At 45.4% G+C, this 22,968-nt stretch overlaps 1 protein-coding gene across 3 annotated transcripts in view; it reads right to left on the bottom strand.

The window, feature by feature from the left end:
* Positions 1–17,317, bottom strand: part of golga4 (golgin A4) — a 34,410-nt gene extending 17,093 nt beyond the window's left edge. Inside the window, exons 1-14 of one of the 3 annotated variants that reach the window (XM_076285808.1) lie at positions 17,111–17,317; positions 15,973–16,047; positions 11,110–11,175; positions 10,503–10,841; positions 9,887–9,934; positions 9,565–9,621; positions 8,513–8,611; positions 8,074–8,224; positions 7,219–7,406; positions 4,606–4,689; positions 2,830–2,977; positions 2,210–2,388; positions 514–612; positions 149–304 (exon numbers count right to left, since the gene is read on the bottom strand). In XM_076285808.1, coding sequence (XP_076141923.1) covers positions 149–304; positions 514–612; positions 2,210–2,388; positions 2,830–2,977; positions 4,606–4,689; positions 7,219–7,406; positions 8,074–8,224; positions 8,513–8,611; positions 9,565–9,621; positions 9,887–9,934; positions 10,503–10,841; positions 11,110–11,175; positions 15,973–16,047; positions 17,111–17,188 — 1,767 coding nt within the window. In that variant the 5' untranslated portion in view covers positions 17,189–17,317. Of the gene's footprint in view, positions 1–148; positions 305–513; positions 613–2,209; positions 2,389–2,829; positions 2,978–4,605; positions 4,690–7,149; positions 7,157–7,218; positions 7,407–8,073; positions 8,225–8,512; positions 8,612–9,564; positions 9,622–9,886; positions 9,935–10,502; positions 10,842–11,109; positions 11,176–14,137; positions 14,306–15,972; positions 16,048–17,110 lie in introns of those variants that run through there. The other 2 variants (XM_076285809.1, XM_076285810.1) reach the window with 2 other exon arrangements.
* Positions 17,318–22,968: the final 5,651 nt, after the last annotated feature.

The raw sequence follows: 22,968 nt of genomic DNA, 5'->3' as shown, positions 1-22,968 counted from the left end.
TAAAAATGTGAGAGGGTATTTTATCCTCAAAATGAACCCACAATTTCCCTGTATCTCAATTCAGATCAAAGTTATCTCGTAGGAGCTTCTGAAGATCCTATCAAGAAAAGGGTTGCGTAAGAGGTTAAGTTACTGCTGACAAACTCACAGTTCTGGCCGTCTCCAACTCCAGCAGCAGCTCCTTGGCCTTATTCTCTGCCTCTGCCCGCAGGGCAGTTTTCTGCAGCTCTGCCTCTTCGATAGCTAGGGTGGCCTGTTGCTCCCTATCCCGAGCAGCCTGATTCATCTCCTCCCGACACTGTTCCTGCACCAAAAATACAGCAAAAATATTGATATATTTTAAAATATTATTCTGTTTGTGAAAGTTTCTGTAAATATATTAAATAAAGGTTATGGAATAAGGCTATCTGAATTAATCTGAGATGTTCTACAACATGTATTTTGATTAGATTACAAACAGATCAATGAGGGTTAATTTTAGATGAAAAACGTGATCTGGAATTGTAAACATACCACAGCCTGATTAATCTGAGCTTGGACTTCCTGTTCTTTGTTGGCGAGAGCTTCTGCATGTGTACGCTCCAACTCCACAATCTTGTCCTCAGAAGACTTCTACAGACATGGAAACAGCAAAAAAGACTCTTATCCAATATTCAGGAACCAAACACCAAGGAGCGGAAACACAGGAAGAATACAGATTTCAAATCCAATATTTCCAATCCACTGAAGACTGATGCTCAATTACTTCACATCTCTAAAACTCTGACAAATATTATGAAACTAAAGTGCAATCTTTTGAGGAAAGGGATCATTATCTGAATTCCTCTTCCACTCAATAACCCACATCACCACAAAGTATGACAGAAAACTTCCAGAAAACTTTCTCTAAAACTGTAACTAACATCCAAAAGCAGAGCGTTACTGGCCAAACTGGCACCTGTTTCGGTCCAAACCTTGTGGGCAACACACATCTTTGTCATGACTCATGACTGAGGCTTAGTTGGCTAATGAAAGAAACAGAAAAGATTGCTGACGTACAAGCTTTTAAAATTTAAACCTGGGTTATATGTGCAAAGAATACCAGATCATACTGTATAGGTGATTGTCAAAATACTCATTTTTTACAGTTGCCTCGACGTCAATGAATCATTCTCTAATGCACATGGGATGAATCAGAAAGGGCCATGATTCCTGTAAGAATATACGCCAATGAGCCTCTAGCTCACAAGACTTTAAAATCTCCACCCTGACAAAAAGCTGAATGAAAGTGAGAATATTGAGGAGAGTGATGGCTTAACCAGACAGTGTAGTCTTGAGGGCCAGAGAAACATCAGTGCCTCTGCATGCAAAACATAAGGAACATATCAGAGGGATAGGAACTACAGAAACCCCTCGACACTTTTTTGATGCTTCTCCCAGAACTAAAATATCTCTACCGTTTTTTTACAGTTGATGAATTCAGTGAAGCACCATTGCAGGATATGGACACGGCAGATTATTGCTATGAATGAATAGGGTGGAGAACCACTGTTTATTTCTGAATTCAGGCAAATGAATAATATTATCAATAAGCCCGATTATCATGGATGCTTCCCATTTGAGAGGAGAAAAAGAGCAAGCTGATGAAAATGTGTATGATGAATCCACATGGGAGTATTAAACAGCTCTGGCAAACATCAGTAAATAAATTATCCGCAGATTGGCCTTAATTATATTCCAGAGAGTTTAACACTCTCTGTTGCATCCAATTCCCTAAACAAAATTGCTCTAACAGATGGCTTCTGTTGGATGTAGCTTAGCACTCCATAAAAACAGGGAAAATACTTCTTAAAACAGAAACAACTTGGAAAAACCAAATTGTAAATGTCAGTAATTATATAAATATCATTCGCCAGTAGCAGGTCAGCTGGTTGATGGTTAGGGCTTTTCCTCGTCCTCATGATGTGGAACACCTCCTATTTTGACATGCGCAAACTCAGCTGAAGCTCAAAGCTGAGGCTCATCCTCACCCAGAATGTGGGAGCAGGGAGGTGTGTTCAATTAGCTATGATTATGTGTGTTTAAGTGCTTTATGCAAAATAATAGGTAGAATCGAGAGATAAAGAAAATAGCAATAGCACATAAGACAATATACAGACACACACAACCCAATAAGCACAGACAGTGCCCCTTGTGTGTTAAGGAGTGTGTGTGGGGGACTCCTCCTCACCTTCATGATGTTCACCACCTCCTGTTTGACGCGCGTGAGCTCCTGCTGGAGGCTCCTGCGCTCCTCCTCGCTGGCCTTCTCCACCTCCTTGACCCGCTCCTCCATCTGCACCTGCAGCTGCCGCCGCGCCTCCTCCGTCCGCTGCGCCATGCCCAGGGTGCGCTCCAGCTCCTCAAAGCCTGTAGGAGACGCACGCACGCACGCACGCACGCACGCACGCACGCACGACAAACGGGGAGAGAGACACGGGCAAAGATAAAAGAAGAGACACAGACACACAGAGAAAATCACAACACACGCGCGCAACACAAAATGCTGATGGGCAAGTTGTGTCAAATTAGAAAAAGAACATCAGTGAACCTCATCTCAGTAGCTGAGCAAATTGGGCTTAAAAATCAAAGCACACTTTCTTGTCTTTATCGGAAGCAGTACTTCAAACATCGCAGCCAGAGCTGAAACACCAGATCTGACAGACAGAACAAAGGCGGACAGTGCCAGACAGATTCCCCGCTCTTATAGGAGGAGGGGAAGAGTAGGTGTTGGAAGTTGTTATGGGTGCAGAAAGGTGAAGATAATATTGAGGAGATAAAAGCTGACACCCGTGGGCCGTCCCTCCCCACCTGCTTTCTCGTTCTTCTCTTTCAGCTCCTGCAGCTCCTCCTTCTGGGCCACGGCCTGCTGGACACGCGCCCTCAGCTGGGCGATCTCCTCCTCCTTCATCTCCAGCGTCTCGTGCATCTGGCGCTTGGTCTCCGCAATCACCATGCCCTACACACACACACACACACACGTAAACACACACACACACACACGTCCACACACACACACAGGCCAAGACAAACACACCGTCATGTCAGACACACAGCCTTTCACCAGCACACTTCCAATTGGGCATTCAGCCATTGCTTTCCAGCAGTCTCTCCGAGCGCGCATTCTCTGCAAATGTCTGTCCAAAGGACATGAACTAATGACCTAAATTTGTGGCCTTAAAAGGCAGTGAAAATGTAGAAAACGACTCTGCACCCCGAGTGGGACCCCAACATGGTTATTGCGTAGGAGTCAAAATTCCAGTGTTCTGATGAGGCCTTGAGGGTCAAAATGTCTGTCCTGTTTACCAGTGCCCAACTGTCTGCATTTCACTGCAGGATGACAAGATGTTTCCAATTTACTTTGTCTACCTCATCACTTTTTAGGCCATTTGTGGTCGTTTTGGGGACACGTCAGCTTTCATTCCAGACACTGGACGAGCTGTAATGTCCTGTTGTGTTTGCATGGCGGAGAGGCTGGAACTATTTACTAGCAATCAATCAGATTTGGGATATCGTCAGCTAATGTCAGGGCATTGCAAAAATTTCTGCCGTCCCGCAGGGATTTTTTAGTGGGTGACCATGTAAACATAATCCAATTCTGTGTGTATGTAATGCTCAGAAAGCCATTTCCGCTGCTGGTCCATGAACTCACTGCTAAAACAAGATTAGAAGTCATGGACCCATCTTCCCTCTCCTCCGCCAATACATCTCATGGCAGCTAATCTGACTCCGACAGACAAGGAAAACAAATCGTTCCGCGGAAACAACTTTTAAGGCCTAAACATGTAATCTGGCTGAGGGATTTGTTCTCCGGTTCCTACTGTAGCTGTTTTCTGGGCCTTCATCACCCCTCTGGTAAGCGTAAGTGCTTCTGACCGGTTTGTCTTCCCTCCTGCATTCCTCAGACTGACCTTCCTCAGCCACCAGCCTCTATCCAGCCAAGCAGGGGTCAGTGGTTAAGCACAGAGACCTGGAAGAGCTGGAGGATTTAAGGCAACTACTTGCTGCTAGTCTGTAAGCCTGGTTATATTTCACTGTGGCAACAGGCCACTTGAAGGGTGACACAAATAACTCTGAATAGAAGGGGGGAAGAGAGAGGGGGGGGGTAGAAAAATCTCTTGCAAATGTTAAAAACAGGGGCTCTTTTTGGGTGATGGTGCCCTGAGGATAAAGTCATAAGCTGTCATTTTGAATTATCTGTCTAGAATGGAAGCAGAAAGCATCTAAAGGGGCCAATAATGCAAACCCTATCAAATATCTACTGTAACAGGCAGTAATCACATCTGACGTCTTCTCCTTTTAGACTCAGTAGGTAGAAAATAATTCCTAAGCTCACTGACTTTATGGCTGTTTTAAGGTACAGACATGCATTTGGTCAGAGAAGATAGACTTTTCTGAAAAGAGCAGTTGAGGTGACATAACGTGCCAAACTGAATCAGACTGCAAATGCCAAATGACTGAAGCCGAGGTCTGAGCCTTGAAATCCACTGAATTCCCTTAACGTCTCTCCTCTCTTTCCCCAGCCCCCTACACATACACACACACACACACACACACACACACACACACACACACACACACACACACCTTGTCCTGCTCCAGCTGCTCTATGAGGTTCTTGGCGTCTCGCAGCTGCGTGATCAGCTTCGTCTTCTCGGTTGTGTGAAGTTCCTACAGGAATCAGACACACACATGCACACAGACAGAGTTGTGGTCAGCTCGCTTGTCTGCTCAGCCGTAGACAAGAGGATTCATGTGGTAAGCATAAATCTCCTTAGGCACAAACTTTCCAACACCCATTTGTAACTTCCATATCTTTCCACTTCACAAAAGACAGTCCGTCAGGACTAGGGAGAAAAGGAGAATAAAGGAGCAGAGCAAAATATAGAAATAAGGTGTTGAAATATGAAACATGCTGCGAAAACATTAACTCTGTCTTACCAACTCTAACTGTCCAAAAATGCCAGGCATAAGGAAGTTGTCCACACATTAAAAGCTTTTGGGTGACATTTTGAGTGCTGTTCCACTCAAATTCCACAAGTCATTCTTGTGTGAGTAATATGTGAGAGATGTGTGCGAAGGGGAATGAATGGGGAAAAAAAGATGAGCCATTCTGCAAACAGCTGGCAGCTAAGAAGAGTGTTTCTAGAAGATGATTCTAGATGTACTGCCCAGCGGTAACAAATATCACCACTGCATGGTCACAAGGCCATGTACTGTCCGAAGAAATGTAAACATGCTTCCCAGATCCTCTCCATCCCATACTCCTGCAACTTCTTGTAAACTACAAGTCTTATATGTTCCTCTCTTGGTTACTCAATGATTGTTGAACTCTTTTTGAATTCTTGCTTATGTAAAGTTTACAAATTGTCAAATTTTGTAGAAAAAAAACGTATGTTCTAAAGCCACAATCCTTGTGTTTTCCACAATGTCAAAATATACAGAGCTGAGCAAGCATGGCAGTGGCAATGGTAATGATATCTCTCTCACAGTCACACATTCATAGATGAGAGTTGGGAGTGAGTGAGACATGCTAGTGCGCTGGGCTTTAGGCTCTGCCTCCTCCTGCCACCCCTGGAGCCTACGGGCGGAGCCCATCGCGACCGCTTGGGTCTAGCCGCTGACCAGAGTGAGCCAACAAACAAACCTCAATTACAGCCCAGGTCTGTTGGCACCGCTGGAAGCTTACGCCTTGGCTAGCCACAACTACAAGCCACCGCATCCGCATTCCAGAATGACTCCACTATCTACAACCGGCTCTGTAGGTTGCGCCGCGTGTTGGCGGAAGTGACCGGACCAGCATGAATCCTACACTCTGAAAACAATCCATGAAACAATATGAAATAGGCATGAAGGGATCAGGTCACAGAAAGGGAGGGGGCCTTGTTTGAGAGACCAGTGCCCTCCCAGAGAGTGGCAGAAGAGGCCGATAGCCAACAGGTGAACCGTCCTCTCCTCGGGTTCACAGTATTCCCTTGTGGTCGCACGATGAAAGTGAAAGTCTATATCTGTGGAAAACAGCCCTGCAGAATTGATAAATGTGTGGTGAGGCCAGGACATCCACATCCAGATGTGTGTTTGTGGTACTGCAGTGTGTGTGTGTGGTTCGGAGGCTCCAGGAAGCCAGGGTGCCGCCGAGAGGAGCGGGTCAGTAGTTGACCTTTGACCTCCGCTGTCACTTCTCAGCATGCTTTCCCAGCCAGTCTAGGGGAAGTGTTCCCACCCTGACCTACACTCACAATCTCCCCCCCCCCCCTCTCTCTCTCCACACACACCAACCTATGGAGACAGGAATTCAAACACACACGAGCAGGGACCAGGGACACACACAAACACACACATGCAGACAGTGTCAACGGAGGCTCTGCTGCTGTTATCTCTGGCCGGGTTTCTGACGTCCTGCTTTACTGGCAGCCCTTTGTAGACTGAGAGAACCGATTCACAGCCAGGCATAATAACATTAGAAGAGCCTTGGTGTAACAGACAGCTATGTGGATTCAGTTTCTGGGTGACTCTCCTGAATGATGCAGGATTTAATGTCATTAGCTTGACAGCAGGGACAGTTTTTAGTCATCTTACAGACTGGACAGCCATCAAATATTTCAAAATTCAAATGGTTAATTGGCAAATACCTTTACACTATGGTTATCGAGTTTGAAACCCAGATGCATTTATATAAAGTCCTTTTTCATGCAATGCTGGGGGTGATCTTTTTTGACTCATAAAAGTGAGTCAGTGCCTATTGAGACCTGTTGACCCCTCTCAAAATGGTGTCCGAGAAATCAAATTACTAGTCAGACCATCACGTCTGGAAAAGCAGATGTTTTCATAACTACAACTCAGACGTCTACTTTTGGCAAAGCAAACCATGGATGTATAAAAATCAACACGCTATAGACAACTGACCAGAAGATTACTGGTCAAGCCATGTGAGGGGATCTAATCATGACAGTTTTGCTTATTTAAATGAAACAGGTAAATGAAAGTGAGGCTGAACAACTACAATTGACCAAGGTGTGAATGAGGTTTTAGAGGACACTGAACAGACAACTACATAGACCCCACCTTCATGTGTGTGTGTGTGTGTGTGTGTGTGTGTGTGTGTGTGTGTCTGTGTGTGTAGGAATGTACCTTCATCTTCTCCACCTTTAAACGTATGTGTGTGAGTGTATCTGTAAAGCAGTGTGTGTGTGTGAGTACCTTCATCTTCTCCAACTCCTGCAGCCTCTCCTGAAGCTGCTGCTGCAGGGCCTCGTTCTCGCTGGCCAGCTGTGCGCTGCGCTCCTTGTGGGTGCGGAGCAGGTCCTTGCAGCGCTGCAGCAGGGTCTCCTGGCGCTTCACACGCTGCTGCAGCACCTCCACCTCCTTCCCTGGCTCCACACTGCCCTCTGCTGGACACACAGGGAGGACAGAGATGCACACGCACACACACATGCACGCACACGTACACGCACACGCACACGCACACAAGCACACACACAGACATAGTTTGTTATGACATTTTCTTTCTAGGCAAGTGCCTTGGAAAACTAAGCCAAGTAACTAAAATATAAATTAAATCAATCCAGAGTATGAGTAGTGAAAGTGAAGTGACTTTAGTCTAATGGTTACATTATCATGAAGTGCCTGTTTACTGCACACAAGTATTTATGCAGAAAGTATAGATTTGACAGCCAATGTGACCCCAAGTCTGTCCATTAGCATGTTAAATTAGCGGTTAAGAAAAATGCCTTCTCTACTTTTCTCTCTCACTTTTCATTCAATTAAAGCTATGGTTCGGAGTAATTTCACCCTAGGGTCCTTTGCACCATGACCCCGAGCCAAACACCCTCCCAGAACCTGTTTTCCCTTGGAAAGCAGAACCATCGCTTTAAGCGATTACTAATTAACTAAGCCAATGCTGTATGTTGAGGAAAGATCTTCACTGAAGTGCATACGGGGAGTTGGTGAGAAGGTAAATAAGCCCTGAGAGGTGTCTGTGGCCCTGCTGTGTTGCGTAAGGGTGGCTTGCTATGTGAAGCGCTGTGAGGTTCACGGAAGAGCGAGTCTACCCACCCTCGCTGGGCGGCTCGGCGTTCAGCTCCCTGGTGGGGCTCTGGGGAGCCGAGGCCGTCTCCGTGGTTTCCGCGGTCACCTTGGCCACCTCCCCCTCCGCCGGGACGCCCAGCCCCGGGACGCCGTGCAGTCGCTTCTTCATCAGAGCCACCTGAGAGCACGCCGCAGCGCCACAGCATGTTAACGGGCGTCAGCGGCATAGGTGCCCCATCGTCATTAAACAGTGGGATGAGCCGAGCCACACACACATGCTGGCCCATGCCCACACACGAGAGAGGCAGCGTAGCTCAACTTCAAGCCTGATGGACCTACCCCTAGTGATACAATCTACTACACATTAGACATTTCCATGCTTCAAGGCACACACAAACAAACACATTAGTTCAGCCACTGACTTATATACACAAACGTAAACACACAGACACTCAAACAGGCGTACCTGTGTCTGAAGCACTGTGATCATCTGATCCTTCTCCTCCAGCACAGCGTCAAACTCCTCCTGCAGGTGCTTCTTGGCCTGCTGGTCCATCTGCAGCTCCTGGGGGACACGGCGCAGGTCATGGCACGCAGAGACAGGTACAGGCAGGTAAGGAGGGAGAGGGCAGGTTAGGGCAGGTGTGGGCATGCAGAGGGCAGGTTAGGGGCAGGTAACAGCATGTTACAGCAAGTGAGGGGGGCAAGCAGGGGCAGGTAAGAGCATGTTAGAGTGGGTGAGGGCTGGTGAAAGGTGTTCAGAACTCAGCCCTAACCATGGCCTTCTCTACCAGGCAGTGTAGTGTCTAGCTAGGCTCTGCTTGCAAAGGGAAGTTGTCTGGCACAGAACTACCATGTAATGCCCAGAGTGGGCAGACTGGGCACTCGGTGAACTTTCACTGGAGCTCTGAACCATAATCCCCAATAGTTAAAAAACCAAATGCCCCTTACATGGGATCATCCAGCTCTACTTCTACACTGAGGCTGAAGAAGCGCCCTTCATGGACCAGCCACTGGGTGCATGCTGTGAAAAAGCACTATAATAGCCTTGGCTTAATGAGGGCTTTCAACCTTATCTCCATATTCAAGTATATTGGGACCGTTCTTTAACTTATGTTCCAGAACTGGCAGTGGGCATATACTAAGTTCATGTAAAGTTAATGTTAGACTGCAGACTGCAGATTCTTAAAGAGCTGCAGTGTAAAATCATTAAAGTGAACTAACCACACAGAGACAGCATTCATGAAAAATACATGAATCAGCCAGATATCAGTGGTATTTTTAGCTTAATAAAATAGAGCTCCTCAACTTAGGTATACTTAGGAAATTAGCATTAAACTACAAAAGACAACTACACAGCCCACCACAGCCCACTCAGTCAGAGCGGTAGTCCACTCAATAGAGCGAGACCAGATCCATAGCAACAGACAGGCAGTGTGAGTGGTCCTGTCGTTCTGTTAATGAGGTGAGGAGGGCGACACTGGAGGGATGGAGCTCAAACGGTTCACCCTTAGTTACCTCTCTCAGCTCGCCGATCCGCCGCAGTGCCTTGTCCTGACTCTGACTGAGAATGGCCTGCGAGGAGAGGGGAGGAAATGAAATTGGGTGCATGAATAATACATTGGTAAACAGAGCACAGCGCACTTCTTCCCCGAGGCAGGAGGCAGCAAGGGAGGAGGGCTGGGTCGGGAGACATCTGTTGATCTCCGTGAGAAAGCGCTTTCCATCTTGAACGCAGTTCCACAATTGGCGCACTCAGGAGCATTTTGGATGGAGAGTGCCTGGCATGTGTGCATTATATTACTGTCAGTGAGTGTCAGTGTGTCTCTGGGGAAATTACCTGTGTCTTCTCCTTATCTCTCTGCACAGTTCTGTAGGCAATGACCAGCTGAGAAAAAAACAGAGTAAGAGGCAGAGAGAGAGAAAGAGAGAGAGAAAGAGAGAGAGAGAGGAGGAAGTGGCAGGAAAAGATACACAAAACAAAAAATGTTTCTTTTAAAATGTTCTTAAACTCTTTTTAAAAAATTAAATAAAATGATGTGCTGCGCATAATTCTCTTTGCAGTGTAAGTTGCCCGAATGTGCTGCAGTTCTACAGACAAGCAAACTGAAACCATCTTTCTTATGCGCTGGTCTACGATTAAAGTTCGTAATGACACGGAAAATCTAGATAAGGACAAAGCCCCAAACAATTGGCATGTTTTTATCACTAGGCTGCATTGTGATAACAGACCAAGGCTTCGACTAGTAAAGTGCTCAGAAAAAAGATAAGTCAGCTGCTCCGCTGCAAGACTTTCTGCCGACATCCTTCAACAAAGCTCCGGTGTCAGATCACTTCAATCCCATAATACCTTATAAATCCCGATTTGGACTGCCTTTGTAAGCTGATAACATGAGACCAGTCTGAGAAGTATTTGGCTGCTGCTGCCGCCATTAACTCCACGGGGTAGGGCTCACCTCGGAGTACTTCCCCCTGTAGTTGGCCAGGCTCTTCTCCACGCGCTGCAGCCGGTGCAGCAGGTCCGCCTTGGGCAGGGCGTCCATGTTGCCGAGGCCTGGACCTGGGCCGTCCTCGGCCTCGCTCTCGATGTCGGACGGTGGGTCGTAGGAGGGCGCGGACGGTGGGTCGCCCTCGCTGAGAGGCGTGAGGGATTCGCGCGAGGAGCTGCGCACTAGGCTGTCGCGGGAGCCGGCGCGGAAGAGGCCCTGGACGGATGGGCTGGCGCCGCGCAACAAAGACTCCACCGAGGAGACCCGCTGCTGCAGCTTCTGAGCCAGGGACTGCGGCTCATCACGCTACAATACACAAACAATAACAACAAAAATAACATTAGAAAAGTTACATACAGTATTTACCTACATACTTACACTATTAATAACGAAACCAGCTCCATATAACAGTTATAACAGTATCATTCGTTCATTAATTTCTTATCAAATATAAAACAACTACAGTGCTTATCACTATGGACATTGACTTAGAGGAGGCCATAAACATAAATAAAACATCACACAAACATTCTAAGGTTGAGAGCCAGGGAGCGCGGATTCCTGCTGTACTTGCCTGAGGAGAGGCGCTCCCATCTCCATTGATGCTGCCTCTGGGAGAGCCTGCAACTCTGCCGCCACTCTACACACAAACAAACGGGAGCGCTGTGAGGGATGTGGGGCAATAGCGCCACCTTCTGGGCCGGTTAGTCACCCACCACCCGGAATAAAAAAAAACAAAGTACGTGCTGCACCCGATTACTCTGTCAGCAATATTAGTATTGCTAAGAGCAATGCGTGGGCATAGGGATGTCCCACCCCTCCCTCCATTCATGCAACTCGGAACAGAACAGAAGGGGTTAAAGACGCCAAACACAACACGCACACGGCACCTCTACAGCAGGGGTTAAAATGAAAACGGCTACGACGGAGGACGCAGACTCTAAGGTGTTGCCGTGAGGTTTGTCACAAACAGTCGCGCACCTGGTTAGCCTTGCTAGTGCTGCATTACTGGTGGGTCTTTGTAGTCAGAGTTAGCACTGTGATCTAGCTGATAAGGCTACAGAGGGCTGTGTGATGAGGTTTAGTGCAGGTGGATGCGTAAGAAGTCTCTGAAGAAAACCATTAGGTACATTTATATAATACATCACTTTACTTTTGTTCATAGTCCATATACAACTGGAAAAAATAAACAGATACATATTGAACCAAAAGTATCAAACATCAACATATGCCCCACCACTACCTACAACATAACTGAAAATGTATATTAATAAGTTATCAGAATATCCATAGGCCTCTTCTGCTACTGGATAACTACTGGATTCAGATACAGTGTATTGGTTCCTACCAGTCCCCGATTCCAGCTTCCACTGTGTCATGCCACGTAGCTGAAGAAAGTCTTGTCGTAACAGTCTACCTAATTTCTTCAGCAAGACTGTGGGCGTCTGGACACGCACTTACCCGGAGCTACTGGGCAATGGGCCGGTGGAATGCAAACATGATCCTACTGTGTACACACGCGCGCACACGCGCACACACACACACACACACACACACACACACACACTCTGAGCAAATACTACCTCTCCTCATCTATAATCATTCAAGATCCATACTGACCTTCTGATCAAATCTGTAGCTGTACTGTTGTGACATTTTCAAAGTCCAGAAGGGGTTCACCTACCACCCCAGAGTGGTTTTCTTATCCAACAACAAGATTCCGTAGGGTCAGACTCTCATCCTGACCAGGCCACCCAAACACCTGGGCACCTCTCTGTAGACCCACAGTGGCAGCCCAGCTGGGGTGAGGCCAAAGAGGATCCACACAAAATGCCCTTTTGTCTTCCAGGGTGGCAGGTGAGGAGACCTGGTGGTGGTGGCATGCAGGTAGGCACGAGGACCAGAGGAGTGTTTGTGCACCTCAGCATAGAGAGCAGGGAGGGGCAGAGGAACTGGTAGGGTGTGTCACTCAGCCACATTAGTAAGCCATTAGATTAACAAGACACAGGGCCAAACAGGGGCAGAAAGAAAGCAGTGCCCAGTATTACACCTCAGACTATGTGTTTAGTGGACGCTTAAACCTGTTTTTTTTTAACACCATATGGAGGAGACAGACATGTTCTCTGTATTTATATGTAAACTGTACACAAACTGGGATACTTGACCCAAACCAAAAAAAAGGAACACCCTAGAGTTCCCAGAGTCACAGGGTGTGTGGAGTTCACAACAGTCAGGAAGGACTCGCACAAAAAGGGCCAAAAAGATAGACAAGGTCTTGAAAGATAGTGTGTGTGTGTGTGTGTGTGTGGCCCTTTAAGTCCTTGGAGTGCAGTGTTACGCTGATTCTAGCAATGACTAGTGTATCTAGGCTAGATATGTAGTGGATTATGTGGCCACTTTTAGGCGAAGGTCAATAAACAAAGGTAAAATTTTGCAATCTGTTTACATGCCAAAAAATGTCTGATATGCCTGCAACATCCACAAGTATTTAGAGAGTGTTTAGAGTGTAAACACCGGCAGATCCCTCTATTTGTTGATGCTTAACATGCCAGTTGCTATTTCTACGACAGAAATGAACTTCTCACTGGATAGGCTATGACTAGTAGTAGACAGACTACAGAATCCATTCAGTATCCATTAAGCAGACACTACAGTATATGAAGAGCAGTCTTGACTCAGTAATCCATGTGATCACATGACGACACGCCTGATTGGCGTCAAACTCCTCCCAGTGAGATGTGGGAAATGTGGGTGGGACCATGACAGCCAATGGCAGGCTAATCGCCGAGACATGATCTTCTCTCTCCCACTACTACCGTCAGTCAGACTACAACACAAAACTTAAAAGCGCATTATGGCAACACACCCATTTTCTTAAAGCAGCAGAAACCATTGGCTTGGTCACAACATTCCATTTCGCAAAAGGAAACAAATGAGTCATAACTAAAGTGGTCTTAGCTCTACCATGTTGTCACACTAGACAAGATACATAAGGGATGGGAGGGAATCGGACTGATTCACTAAAAGGCAAGCTTGGATAAATGAAAGGAAAGCCAAAAACCATACAGTTATCTCAGAGTTGTAAGGAATACAGGTGTAATACGGACTGGTTGGTATTGGGTAGGGAAGTTTAGGGAGAGACTGGGGGGAATTCAGGGAGACCTTGAGGAACTTGGGTAGAAGATCCAGGCCTACAGATGCCAGGATATCAAACCCACTAAAGCGAGAGTTCAGAGGTCGAAGCAGGTAGAACTGCAGGGCAAAACACGAGCTCCCATCCCATAGTTTAGTCACTCCAGAGGATCAGATGCAAGGGATTAAAGGTGAGATGCCTTTGAGTTAGAAGCAGGTGAGAATGGATGGATTAGGGGTGGTTAGACAGAAACAGAGATTGGGAGAGTGCATGACAGCAGGTTAGCAAGCAGGACTTCTCTGGTGCAAGCCTTCTCTACCTCACCTCCCAAAGGCATCATAGGGGGGCAGGGGATGGGGACGGGGGGCAGGGCAGGGAGGGGAGGATGGCTAGAGGGAGAGGGGACTTGGAGGAGAAGTGGAAGGGGACAGGGCGGAGGATGGGGGGCGAGGTGTGAGGATGGACTCACCGCACTGGCACCCTGAGGTGTTTTGGGTCGTTTTGAGTGGTCCAGAGCAAAGATAGTATACTCAGACAGAAAAGCAGGCTCTGCTATCATCCCGGCCAGCAGCTGCCCACCCCCAGTCAGTGCGTGTAATGGCACGAGGTGGAGGTGGTGGTGGTGGTGGTTGTGGTGGTTGTGGTGGTGGTGGAGGAGGTGGGGGGGGGGGGGTTGGGGTTTGGGACGGGGAGGAAAGAGGGAGACAGAGAGCAATGAGAAGAAAAGAAAAAATAATAAACAAACACACCATGAGTGAAACAGAGCTGAGCAGAGCAGGTGGGGATGGAGGTGTGGCTGGCCGGACACTGTCCGCTGAGATGGTCCAATCACAGAAGAGAGGAAGAGAGGCTACTGAAAACACCCAATCAATATCAAGGAGAAAGGCGTTTACACAGTTTGACCTCTCAAAACCTGCCTCACCAAGAAGGCCAAACGTTTACCTTTCAACCATTACCATGAACTCAATGGCTATATGATTTTCTGGTGTGGGATAGTGTTGCCAATCAGAAGGAAGAGAAGTCAAAGGTGCAAAGGCTCATTCTTTAACAGATCAGAAATGTTGTGATGAGAGATCAAACTCTGACAGCTGAAAATGAATCTTTTCAGAAGAAAAAGAAGAAGAAGAAAAAGAAATGACCAGAAGACTAAAGACGGTAGAGGAATCACTACCTCAGCTTACCAAGCAGTTCCACCATTTCTTGGCTGCTATGTTTGCAGCAACCCTGCGCAAGCCAGCAACAGCTGAGGGAACACTTTGGACAGATTTCGAGGGCTGAATCACTGAGGCTGGTGTATTTCATCGGCTGAGGTTAAACTTGAGAGGGGAAGGAGACAGTCAAGCCAAATCAATGATACTAATTCCCCTCTAATCTCAGCTTTATCTTACCTCTTCCAACACAATCATCGTTATTACACACCTATTACTGTAATGAATTCCTTTGCTTACTCAGCCCATAGAGAATGATGGTTAGATGCTAATATCACTATAGAACTGGCAGGATATCAGAGCAGAGTGTAACTGCAAATTCTTCACATCTAGAGATGTCTTTAGTCACTGGGACAATAAAAAAGCATGCGTTGACCTAGCTATTTCATGAAGAGAAAATGAAAGGATATTTAGCCTATTCAGTGTCTGTATATAAAGTCTTCACATATTCCCCATTCAGAAAAGAAAATTAGCCTTTCGCAATAAGATTAGGTGAGATAACTATGTCTTCCACCATTTCAATGCACTTTATAATTCAGGTCACATACCAAGTGTTCTCAGTTGAAGTCCATTTCCAATGTAATGCAGCAATTAAAAAGCACATTAAAGCCTCTACTGTCTGCTCTTGTAGACAGTAAATCCTCAACAGTTGTTTGGCTGCCTATCCACCCGGAAAAAAACACTGTGTGGGCTGCCTATGTCATGCTTCATCTTAATCAGATTAATTACTTCTGGGAAGGGGGATAAAAGGGGGTGGTAACAAAGAAACAGCTTGTTTGGAAAGACCACAACTCAGTCTCAGTTTAGCCATTCTTGGTTGTTACAATACTGACATGCAGCCGTCCTCACTGTGGAAAATAACACATTACAAACTCATCCCGGCCATCAAATCGTGTCAGCTCAGCTGTACGGCCCTAAATATAGGCGAGTGATTCAATGGAGTATTTCGGTTGATCCCTGAGGAGAATTGAAGGGAACTGTCTGTCCCTGAGAATCTGACAGGGTCTCTGCAGCATGTGTGGGAGCTGTGGCGGTGACCCACAAGCACAATCAGAGCTTTAACTCAAAGGGCCCCATTGCTCTGCACTTAGCCTACCTCTCTGTCATTGGGAGAAGCCGGGGCATCATGGTGCGAGAGGGGGTGGAGACTGCGCCTCTCTGCTGTGTTCACCTGGAAGGAGGTAGAGGGAAGTGTTTATAAGACAGCTGAGTGACACCTGGGTCCGACACATTTTCAGAAACTATAATAATCAACAATTTCATACATGTTGTGGTATAGGCGGAGACCATGCACAGCTCCTAGGATTTGCATGGTCTCTAATATCGTCCTGCTGGCTTTCAGAGAGAATTCAGTTAGGAAATGCCTACATTTCTATTTTGCTTCTGGTTGTTTTCTCATGGATGCCCCATGAAAACCTTGCCTCCTCATGACAACAGTCGTCTGTCTGTTTTCCACCAGTTAACTTAGCTGCTAGACCAATATTATTCGATTTTATTCATACAACGATAAGTGTATCTGAAACACAAACTCAGTACTCAGCGAGTACGTGACCCCTCAAAACAACCTCATTTGACACTTCATTTGACACTTCTTTCAACACACGTTCTGCATGTGACCACCATCAGTGTTCATATTACCTGGGATCTTATATAGCATGGTCAAAATAATTTGGCAGGCAAGCTAACAACATTTACGGAGATGTGACGTCCAAGCCAGCTGTATGGCTAGCTAACATTATGATCTCATTGACTTGCCAAGTATTTCCAATTGATCACCTAGTTTTACTACTAGATAACAGACAGCAACGTTGTCGTCATCACACTATCATGAGAGTGGCTCACCAAAACAAGAGAATCAGGGTGTACTGATATCATACCATTATTCTGTGTAGCCAAGTGTACTTTAAATGTCACATAACAGCCAAGATATCATCTTGTGATTATCTTGCAAATTAAAACGAATTATTGACAAGAGTGCATATTCGCTGATGACAAATGTTGAGTTGTTAGATGCTAGAAGCTACTGTTTTTTACAACTTTACATTATTGCCAGGATCGCCACAACAGCTGAATCGGTGATCTGTTTAATAGCAATACTATAGCATAATGCTAGCAAACATAAGCTGGTTGGCTGATGGGACAGCTCTCCCTTCAACTCTACGAGTTCAGCTTATTAGCTAGCTAACGCTATGTGGGTTAGCTGACCCAGCTACCACTTAGCTACTACTACTAACCTGGGCCTGCTGTGGTGACTGCGCATTCCTTGGTGGAGATTGCTCCTCGTTTATCTTTTGCTTCAGTTTCTTAAACATGTTTCAAGACAGGACAAAGCTATTCCAAGGGTTTTTTATTGTTCTGTTGTGGGCCCAGCATCCAGTCTCTGAACGCTTTCAATAGCAATTCGCATATCTTTTACAGGTGAAACAGCTTCTGCGCAGCTGCCGCCGACGTGGAGCAAAATAATGTCAAACTACGGCAATGCAGAAGGGTCATGGTGAGCAATAGATTGTTGCGTTACAAAATTCTCGCAAGTGCCGTTTCATTGCAAATTTATGAAGAATAAAGGGAGAATATAGGACTACTTTTGCATGGTTTGCTTGATATCCTTTCAGTTTTTAATTTAAGAAGACACACAATTTCCGGTCGTTCATCTATGACGAGAGCAATTTATTCATTTTATATGCAAAACAAAACAAGTGGTATAGGCTATATTCACCGTTTTAAATTGAGTATGGCTATGTAGAACTACACTGTATTAAAATTACAGTGCATTTATATTTGTTCTCAGACGTATGACTATTAGGCCTTTATCTAATTTAAATGATAGGCCTATACAAGAGTACATGATAACTCTGAAAAAGCCTTTGATTACATGCTAGGCTTGCAATGATAGGCATATGTGGCCTATAGCCTATACCTGCATTAATTAGCGCTTCATCTCCGTTCTTATTTACTTATTTTACTGAGAGGCCTCTGTCACCTACTACCCAAACACTTATGTACTGGAACAGTAGATGGCACTAATGACATACGACTGTAAATAGCCATGGCCTCGCAACCTGGTGGTGCCACTGCCCAGGAATTACGGTTGTCTCCAGCAGTTTGGTCAGATTTTTTCATTGCGGCCTACTTCGTGCGATCCTACGATGCTCTGCTGCCCTGCTTTACTGCGATGACACTGAGGACGGATGACTGCAATGTCATAAAACAAGGCTGAATTAGCGTTTAGGGATTGTAGCTTGCTTGCTCTGTAGTTTACTGAAAATGCATACCTGGAAGTTAGTGGGTTTTGGGTCACTAGTGTCTAGGTCGTAATGCCAGATGAGACAATGATTTCTCCAATAAAGCCAACCTTAATTGTTTAGACCTGAAGTTCCTCTTAACTGGAGAAAACAACTGTGATCTTTATTCATAATCTGTAGGCTACCAAAACACATGGATGCCTGTTGAAAGGACTTTTTTCCAGTTGTGTTTTCCAATTGATAAGGTCTCCCTGTCTGTGTCTGTATTTGTGTCTGTCTCGGTCCACTCCACTCCATAGGACTCCATAAAACATGAACTAAGCGTGCAGTCTGCTAGTGATTTCAAGTGGATCTCCAGATCTCAGACTCAGGCTTTGAACACATTAAGCTGAAATGTGATTGTCCATGCATTAAGCGCGCACATGCGCGCGCGCGCGTGTGTGTGTGAGTGTGTGTGTGTGTGTGTGCGTTGTGTGTGTGTGTGTGTGTGTGTGTGGGCATGTGTGTTAGTGTGTGGCTCCCTCATGTGGATCTGCACCCTATGTAAGCCTATTGCATTCATATGAGTTCATGTGATTGGGGATGTGTCTGTGCATGTATTTGCATGCATGCAATTGAGTGAATCTCTCATGTGTCCAAAGAGGACTATAGCATTGCTAGATTGGCAGACCTACCCAACCTTAAGACCTACCTACACTGATGTAATTAACGCTAATGTCAATACAGCGTGGCTTTGGCTGGCTGTCCAGGGGCCGTTGATCACACGGCTATGGACAGCAGGCAGTGAGGAGGACACTCAATTGCTGTTTGTCATCCCTCCAACTTGACAAGAGGGTAACTGATCACCCTTTAACACCATCACTGGTTAGGTCTGCAACCAGCTGCTATGCTGATCAAAGTGCATTGTGCTGTAAATCAAAAGCTGATGCATAGGATCAACATGCATTCAGTTACATAACGTCATTAGGAAACAAGCAAATAAATTCTGTTCTGACGTTTGTCATTACAGTAGATCGATTTGCTGATCTTTGCAAACAACATCAATGTAAACACTCTAGGCTCACTAAACCTGGAAAATCTGACGTCATCCTCAGTATCATTTCTTTGTAAATAATCCATATCATATGTTGATATATGAATAGAGGTAATTGCTGTATAACAATAGCATCATTATTCCTGTAGTAGCACATTGTAAATCTGTTTATGATGATCTTGATGCGAAGTAACCACTACATCATACGCTGTCAGCAGTTTTCACTGTTTGGAGAGTTTCCCAGAGCCCTTTAATGTGACTCTATTATCATTTCTGCGTGTGCCTTCTGGTGACGATGTTGACGATCTTACCATTATTTTTGTATCTCTGTAAATCATTTACTGGGTACTCTCTCCCTAAAAGATGACATCATTAAGTGTGCACTATTTGTTCTGTGAGTTAAAGCTTAGTCATACTGAAAGGAAACCGGTTTTACTTCTTGACTTTAAAAATAGCACCACCAGTGCACTCTGCCTGTATCTGAGGGAGACCGAAGGTTAGGTGTTATGGCTGTCGTTCTGGATCAGTGCGCCTGCTACACTCAAGCCTTCCTTATGCGTTTCACCTGCGCTTCACCTTACAGGGGGCTGATACCTTGTTGTTATTCCCCACACACAAGCATGCACCTCTCCTTAACGGCCCTGCCTGGTTCTTTACCAGTCATTCGTCAGTTTTGCTGTTTCGGGGGCTATTAAAAATTAAACCACTGCAGCTTCTTGTTTTTAGGATCTGAAGTGCTTATCGAAGCCGATGCAGGCCATGTTTGACGACTGCTTTCTGACCAGCTGTGATTGGAATGATTGAGAATCTGTTACACCATGTGCTGGTATGAAAAACCCATTAGTTATTTGACCTACTGTAAAAAATAAATCATGCATTCTGGTTAGATAGCCTATTAATAATGCAGATTCTCAGTATTTTGTTGTTTCCCTCGCTGTTTGGTTTTGTCCAGTGGTCACTCTGTACCGACCTCCATTTTAAAGCCTTGGGTGATTCAATACGTCTTGATTAGATTATTGAACAAGCAAACAGGTTTGGTGACCGTGTATGTATGGGCCAAATAGAAAAGCACATCATTCATAGAGACAGTGCAAGGAGATCCTTGCATTACACACAATGACTATTATTGTGCAATCTATTTATATATTTTTTAGCTGTTTGTGTGTTTCCTGTCATCAGGAAAATAGTTTTGTTTTCGCACATACAGTACCCTGAAACTGTTTTGTATTTACATAAAAAGTTATTATCACATAGAAGCCCCGGAGAGGAGTTACACAGTGAGACATCTCTCCCTTAAAGATAGATAGATAGATAGATAGATAGATAGATAGATAGATACTTTATTGATCCCCAGGGGAAATTCAAGATGAAAATGAAGTTAGAATATTTTTTGTCAAGTCAGGGTGTAAATGTATTCAAGAGAAAGAGACAGCTAATTTAGGGAAACAGAAATGAGATTCTTGAATTCTTGAATTTATCTGTGGATGCTTACAAAGGATACAAGGATACAAGGAAGTTTATTGTCACATGCATATAGTTACTGGAAGTAAGAAATGCAGTGATTGGGGGGGGGGGGGGGGCACCAACAAGGAGCACCCAAGAGCAACAGGGGCAAGGAAAAACTCCCTTACCAAGGAAGAAACCTTGGGCAGATCCAGATGACAGGGGAGATGGGATAGTGTGCTGTGTATGTGGAGAGAGGGCAGTGTGCAATATGTGTGTTGGAGAAGCTTCCTGATGAAATAATGTGCTGTGTATTGGGGGGGGGGGGGGGGGGGGGCAGTGTGCTGTAAGTATGTTGGGGATGTGTGTTGGAGAAGCTTCCTGATGAAATAATGTGCTGTGTATGTAGGGGGGGGGGCAGTGTACTGCAAGTATGGTGAAGGGACTTACTATTGCAAGCAGAGTACTGTATGTATGATGTATGTGAGTGATGACAGTGAAGATGTGTGTGTGGGCGGGAGGGGAGTGGAGCAGTGACTGTGTGTGTGTGGGTGTAGTGTGTGTGTGGGTAGGTGGGGGCAGTGTGCTGTAAGTATGTAGAGGATGTGTGTTGGAGAAGATCCTGAAGACAATGTGCTGTGTATGTAGGGAGGGGGGGGCAGTGTGCAGCAACTATGTAGAGGAGGCTTACTGTAGCAAGCAGTGTGCTGTATGTATGTGAGGTGAAGACAGTGATGATGTAAGTGTGTGTGTTTTTTGTGTGTGTGTTGGGGATGGGGGTGGGGGGGGGCAGAAAGGCTAGGCAATCAAGGACATGGGTAGATGGAGGAGAAATCAAAAATAATAAATAAAAAGTTCTATGGAGATATGCAAAAGTTGGAGAAAGTCAGATATGTGTGTGTGTGTGTGTGTGAGTGTGTGTGTGTTTTGACGTGTGATGAAATAAAATAAATAAATAAAAGGTCTGTAGCATAGGGAGAGGGATGTAAAAGTGCTAAAAGTGAGAGGTTCGGAAATATTCTCTGAGTTTTTAAAGACAAACAGTGGTATCAGGGTCATTTTGGAGATGTGATTACCTTTTCTTTAAAATGAAGCTCTAATATGCCCGCTCAGTGATTCCAGGCTGGGCAAGGAGAGGAAATTGCCCGCGAACTGCAGATGGCATTTGGATGATAGAGTTCATGGATATTTACTTACACAGTCAATAATACCAGGCCTCCTTGCTTTACTGTTGCCCTCAGTGTTGCTTCTTTATTCAAAACAAATAAACATATACAAGCAGTTATAACCCAGCGAGACATTAGGGACAGCCACTACCAATTACCTCACAGATGTTGGAATGTAATCATCCTTCTGTGAGTGTAATCCCGGAATGCATTTAATGCCACAGTCTCTTATAAAAACAGCTGCGCTGTCCTCTGTCAGAGGGACAAATGCCGAAAGTCTCGCTGTGAATGTAGGACTAATAGGCTCCCTTTGTTACTCCTTAGCCACTTGTCAATACAGACAGACGATGCAACTAATGGTGAGGGACAGAGGAACGGAGAGGCGGAGGGCCAGGCATGTAGGCAAGACCCAGGGGAGCCAAGGCCACATATAAGAATAGACACTAAGCGCTTTCAGATATAACCTCCGGAGTATATGAAAGGTTCAATCAGCAGGATAATGTCCTGATTGATGTGGATAGGTTTTCCTCGTCTCAAAAAGCTTATACCACAATATAACCGGTCATGTCTGGTTTGAATGGCAGTTTGTTCATACGTGCCTATGGGAGGCCAAGCTCGTTTTTCAGACTATGAGAGAATTGTGTGCTCTACAAATCTAACTTGAATGGGTACTTAAAGAGGAGCTATATTCATGGTTGGAATCTTCATAAACCATAATAAGGTAGTCTTTTTCCTGACAAAGAAAAATGTTAACATAAGAACACAGCAAAGTGCAGAAAATGCATTAATTATGCAGTTATGCCGTCCATGTGGGTTGTCGTAAAGATTTATGTTTTTATATAACTTTCATTTGGCCCGGTTGCATGGCAACATACTATTGCAGCAGCTGCCCGCTTCCAGCAGCCCCTGTGAGATGTGTATCGTGGACTATGGTATAACTCGAGCAGCCTCGCCTGTGAGTTTGTGTGCAGATCTATTGCAGATCTATTGTTCAGTGGGGTGCTCCACCGACTACCTCCACACATGCACATACATTAGCATAATAAAAAGCCTTTCTAACAAGCTGACCTGTGGCAGGCGGATGAGCATAATAAAATGTGCTGCTAAAAGAAAATGATAGTTCGCCACACAGGCAAGGGCTGTGTGGAGGTCATCACATTTGGAAATGTACCAGATAACAAAGCTTTAATGGCGTAGCTTTGCTAGAC

The sequence above is a fragment of the Alosa pseudoharengus genome, unplaced genomic scaffold (genome assembly GCF_046254945.1).
Source record: "Alosa pseudoharengus isolate Yale_2024_CS ecotype anadromous, Long Island Sound unplaced genomic scaffold, YU_APseudo_1.1 YU_APseudo_1.1_scf_15, whole genome shotgun sequence".
NCBI lineage: Eukaryota > Metazoa > Chordata > Actinopteri > Clupeiformes > Clupeidae > Alosa > Alosa pseudoharengus.
The sequence above is the reverse complement of the archived record's forward strand: the minus strand, read 5'-3'. Positions and strand labels throughout refer to the sequence as shown.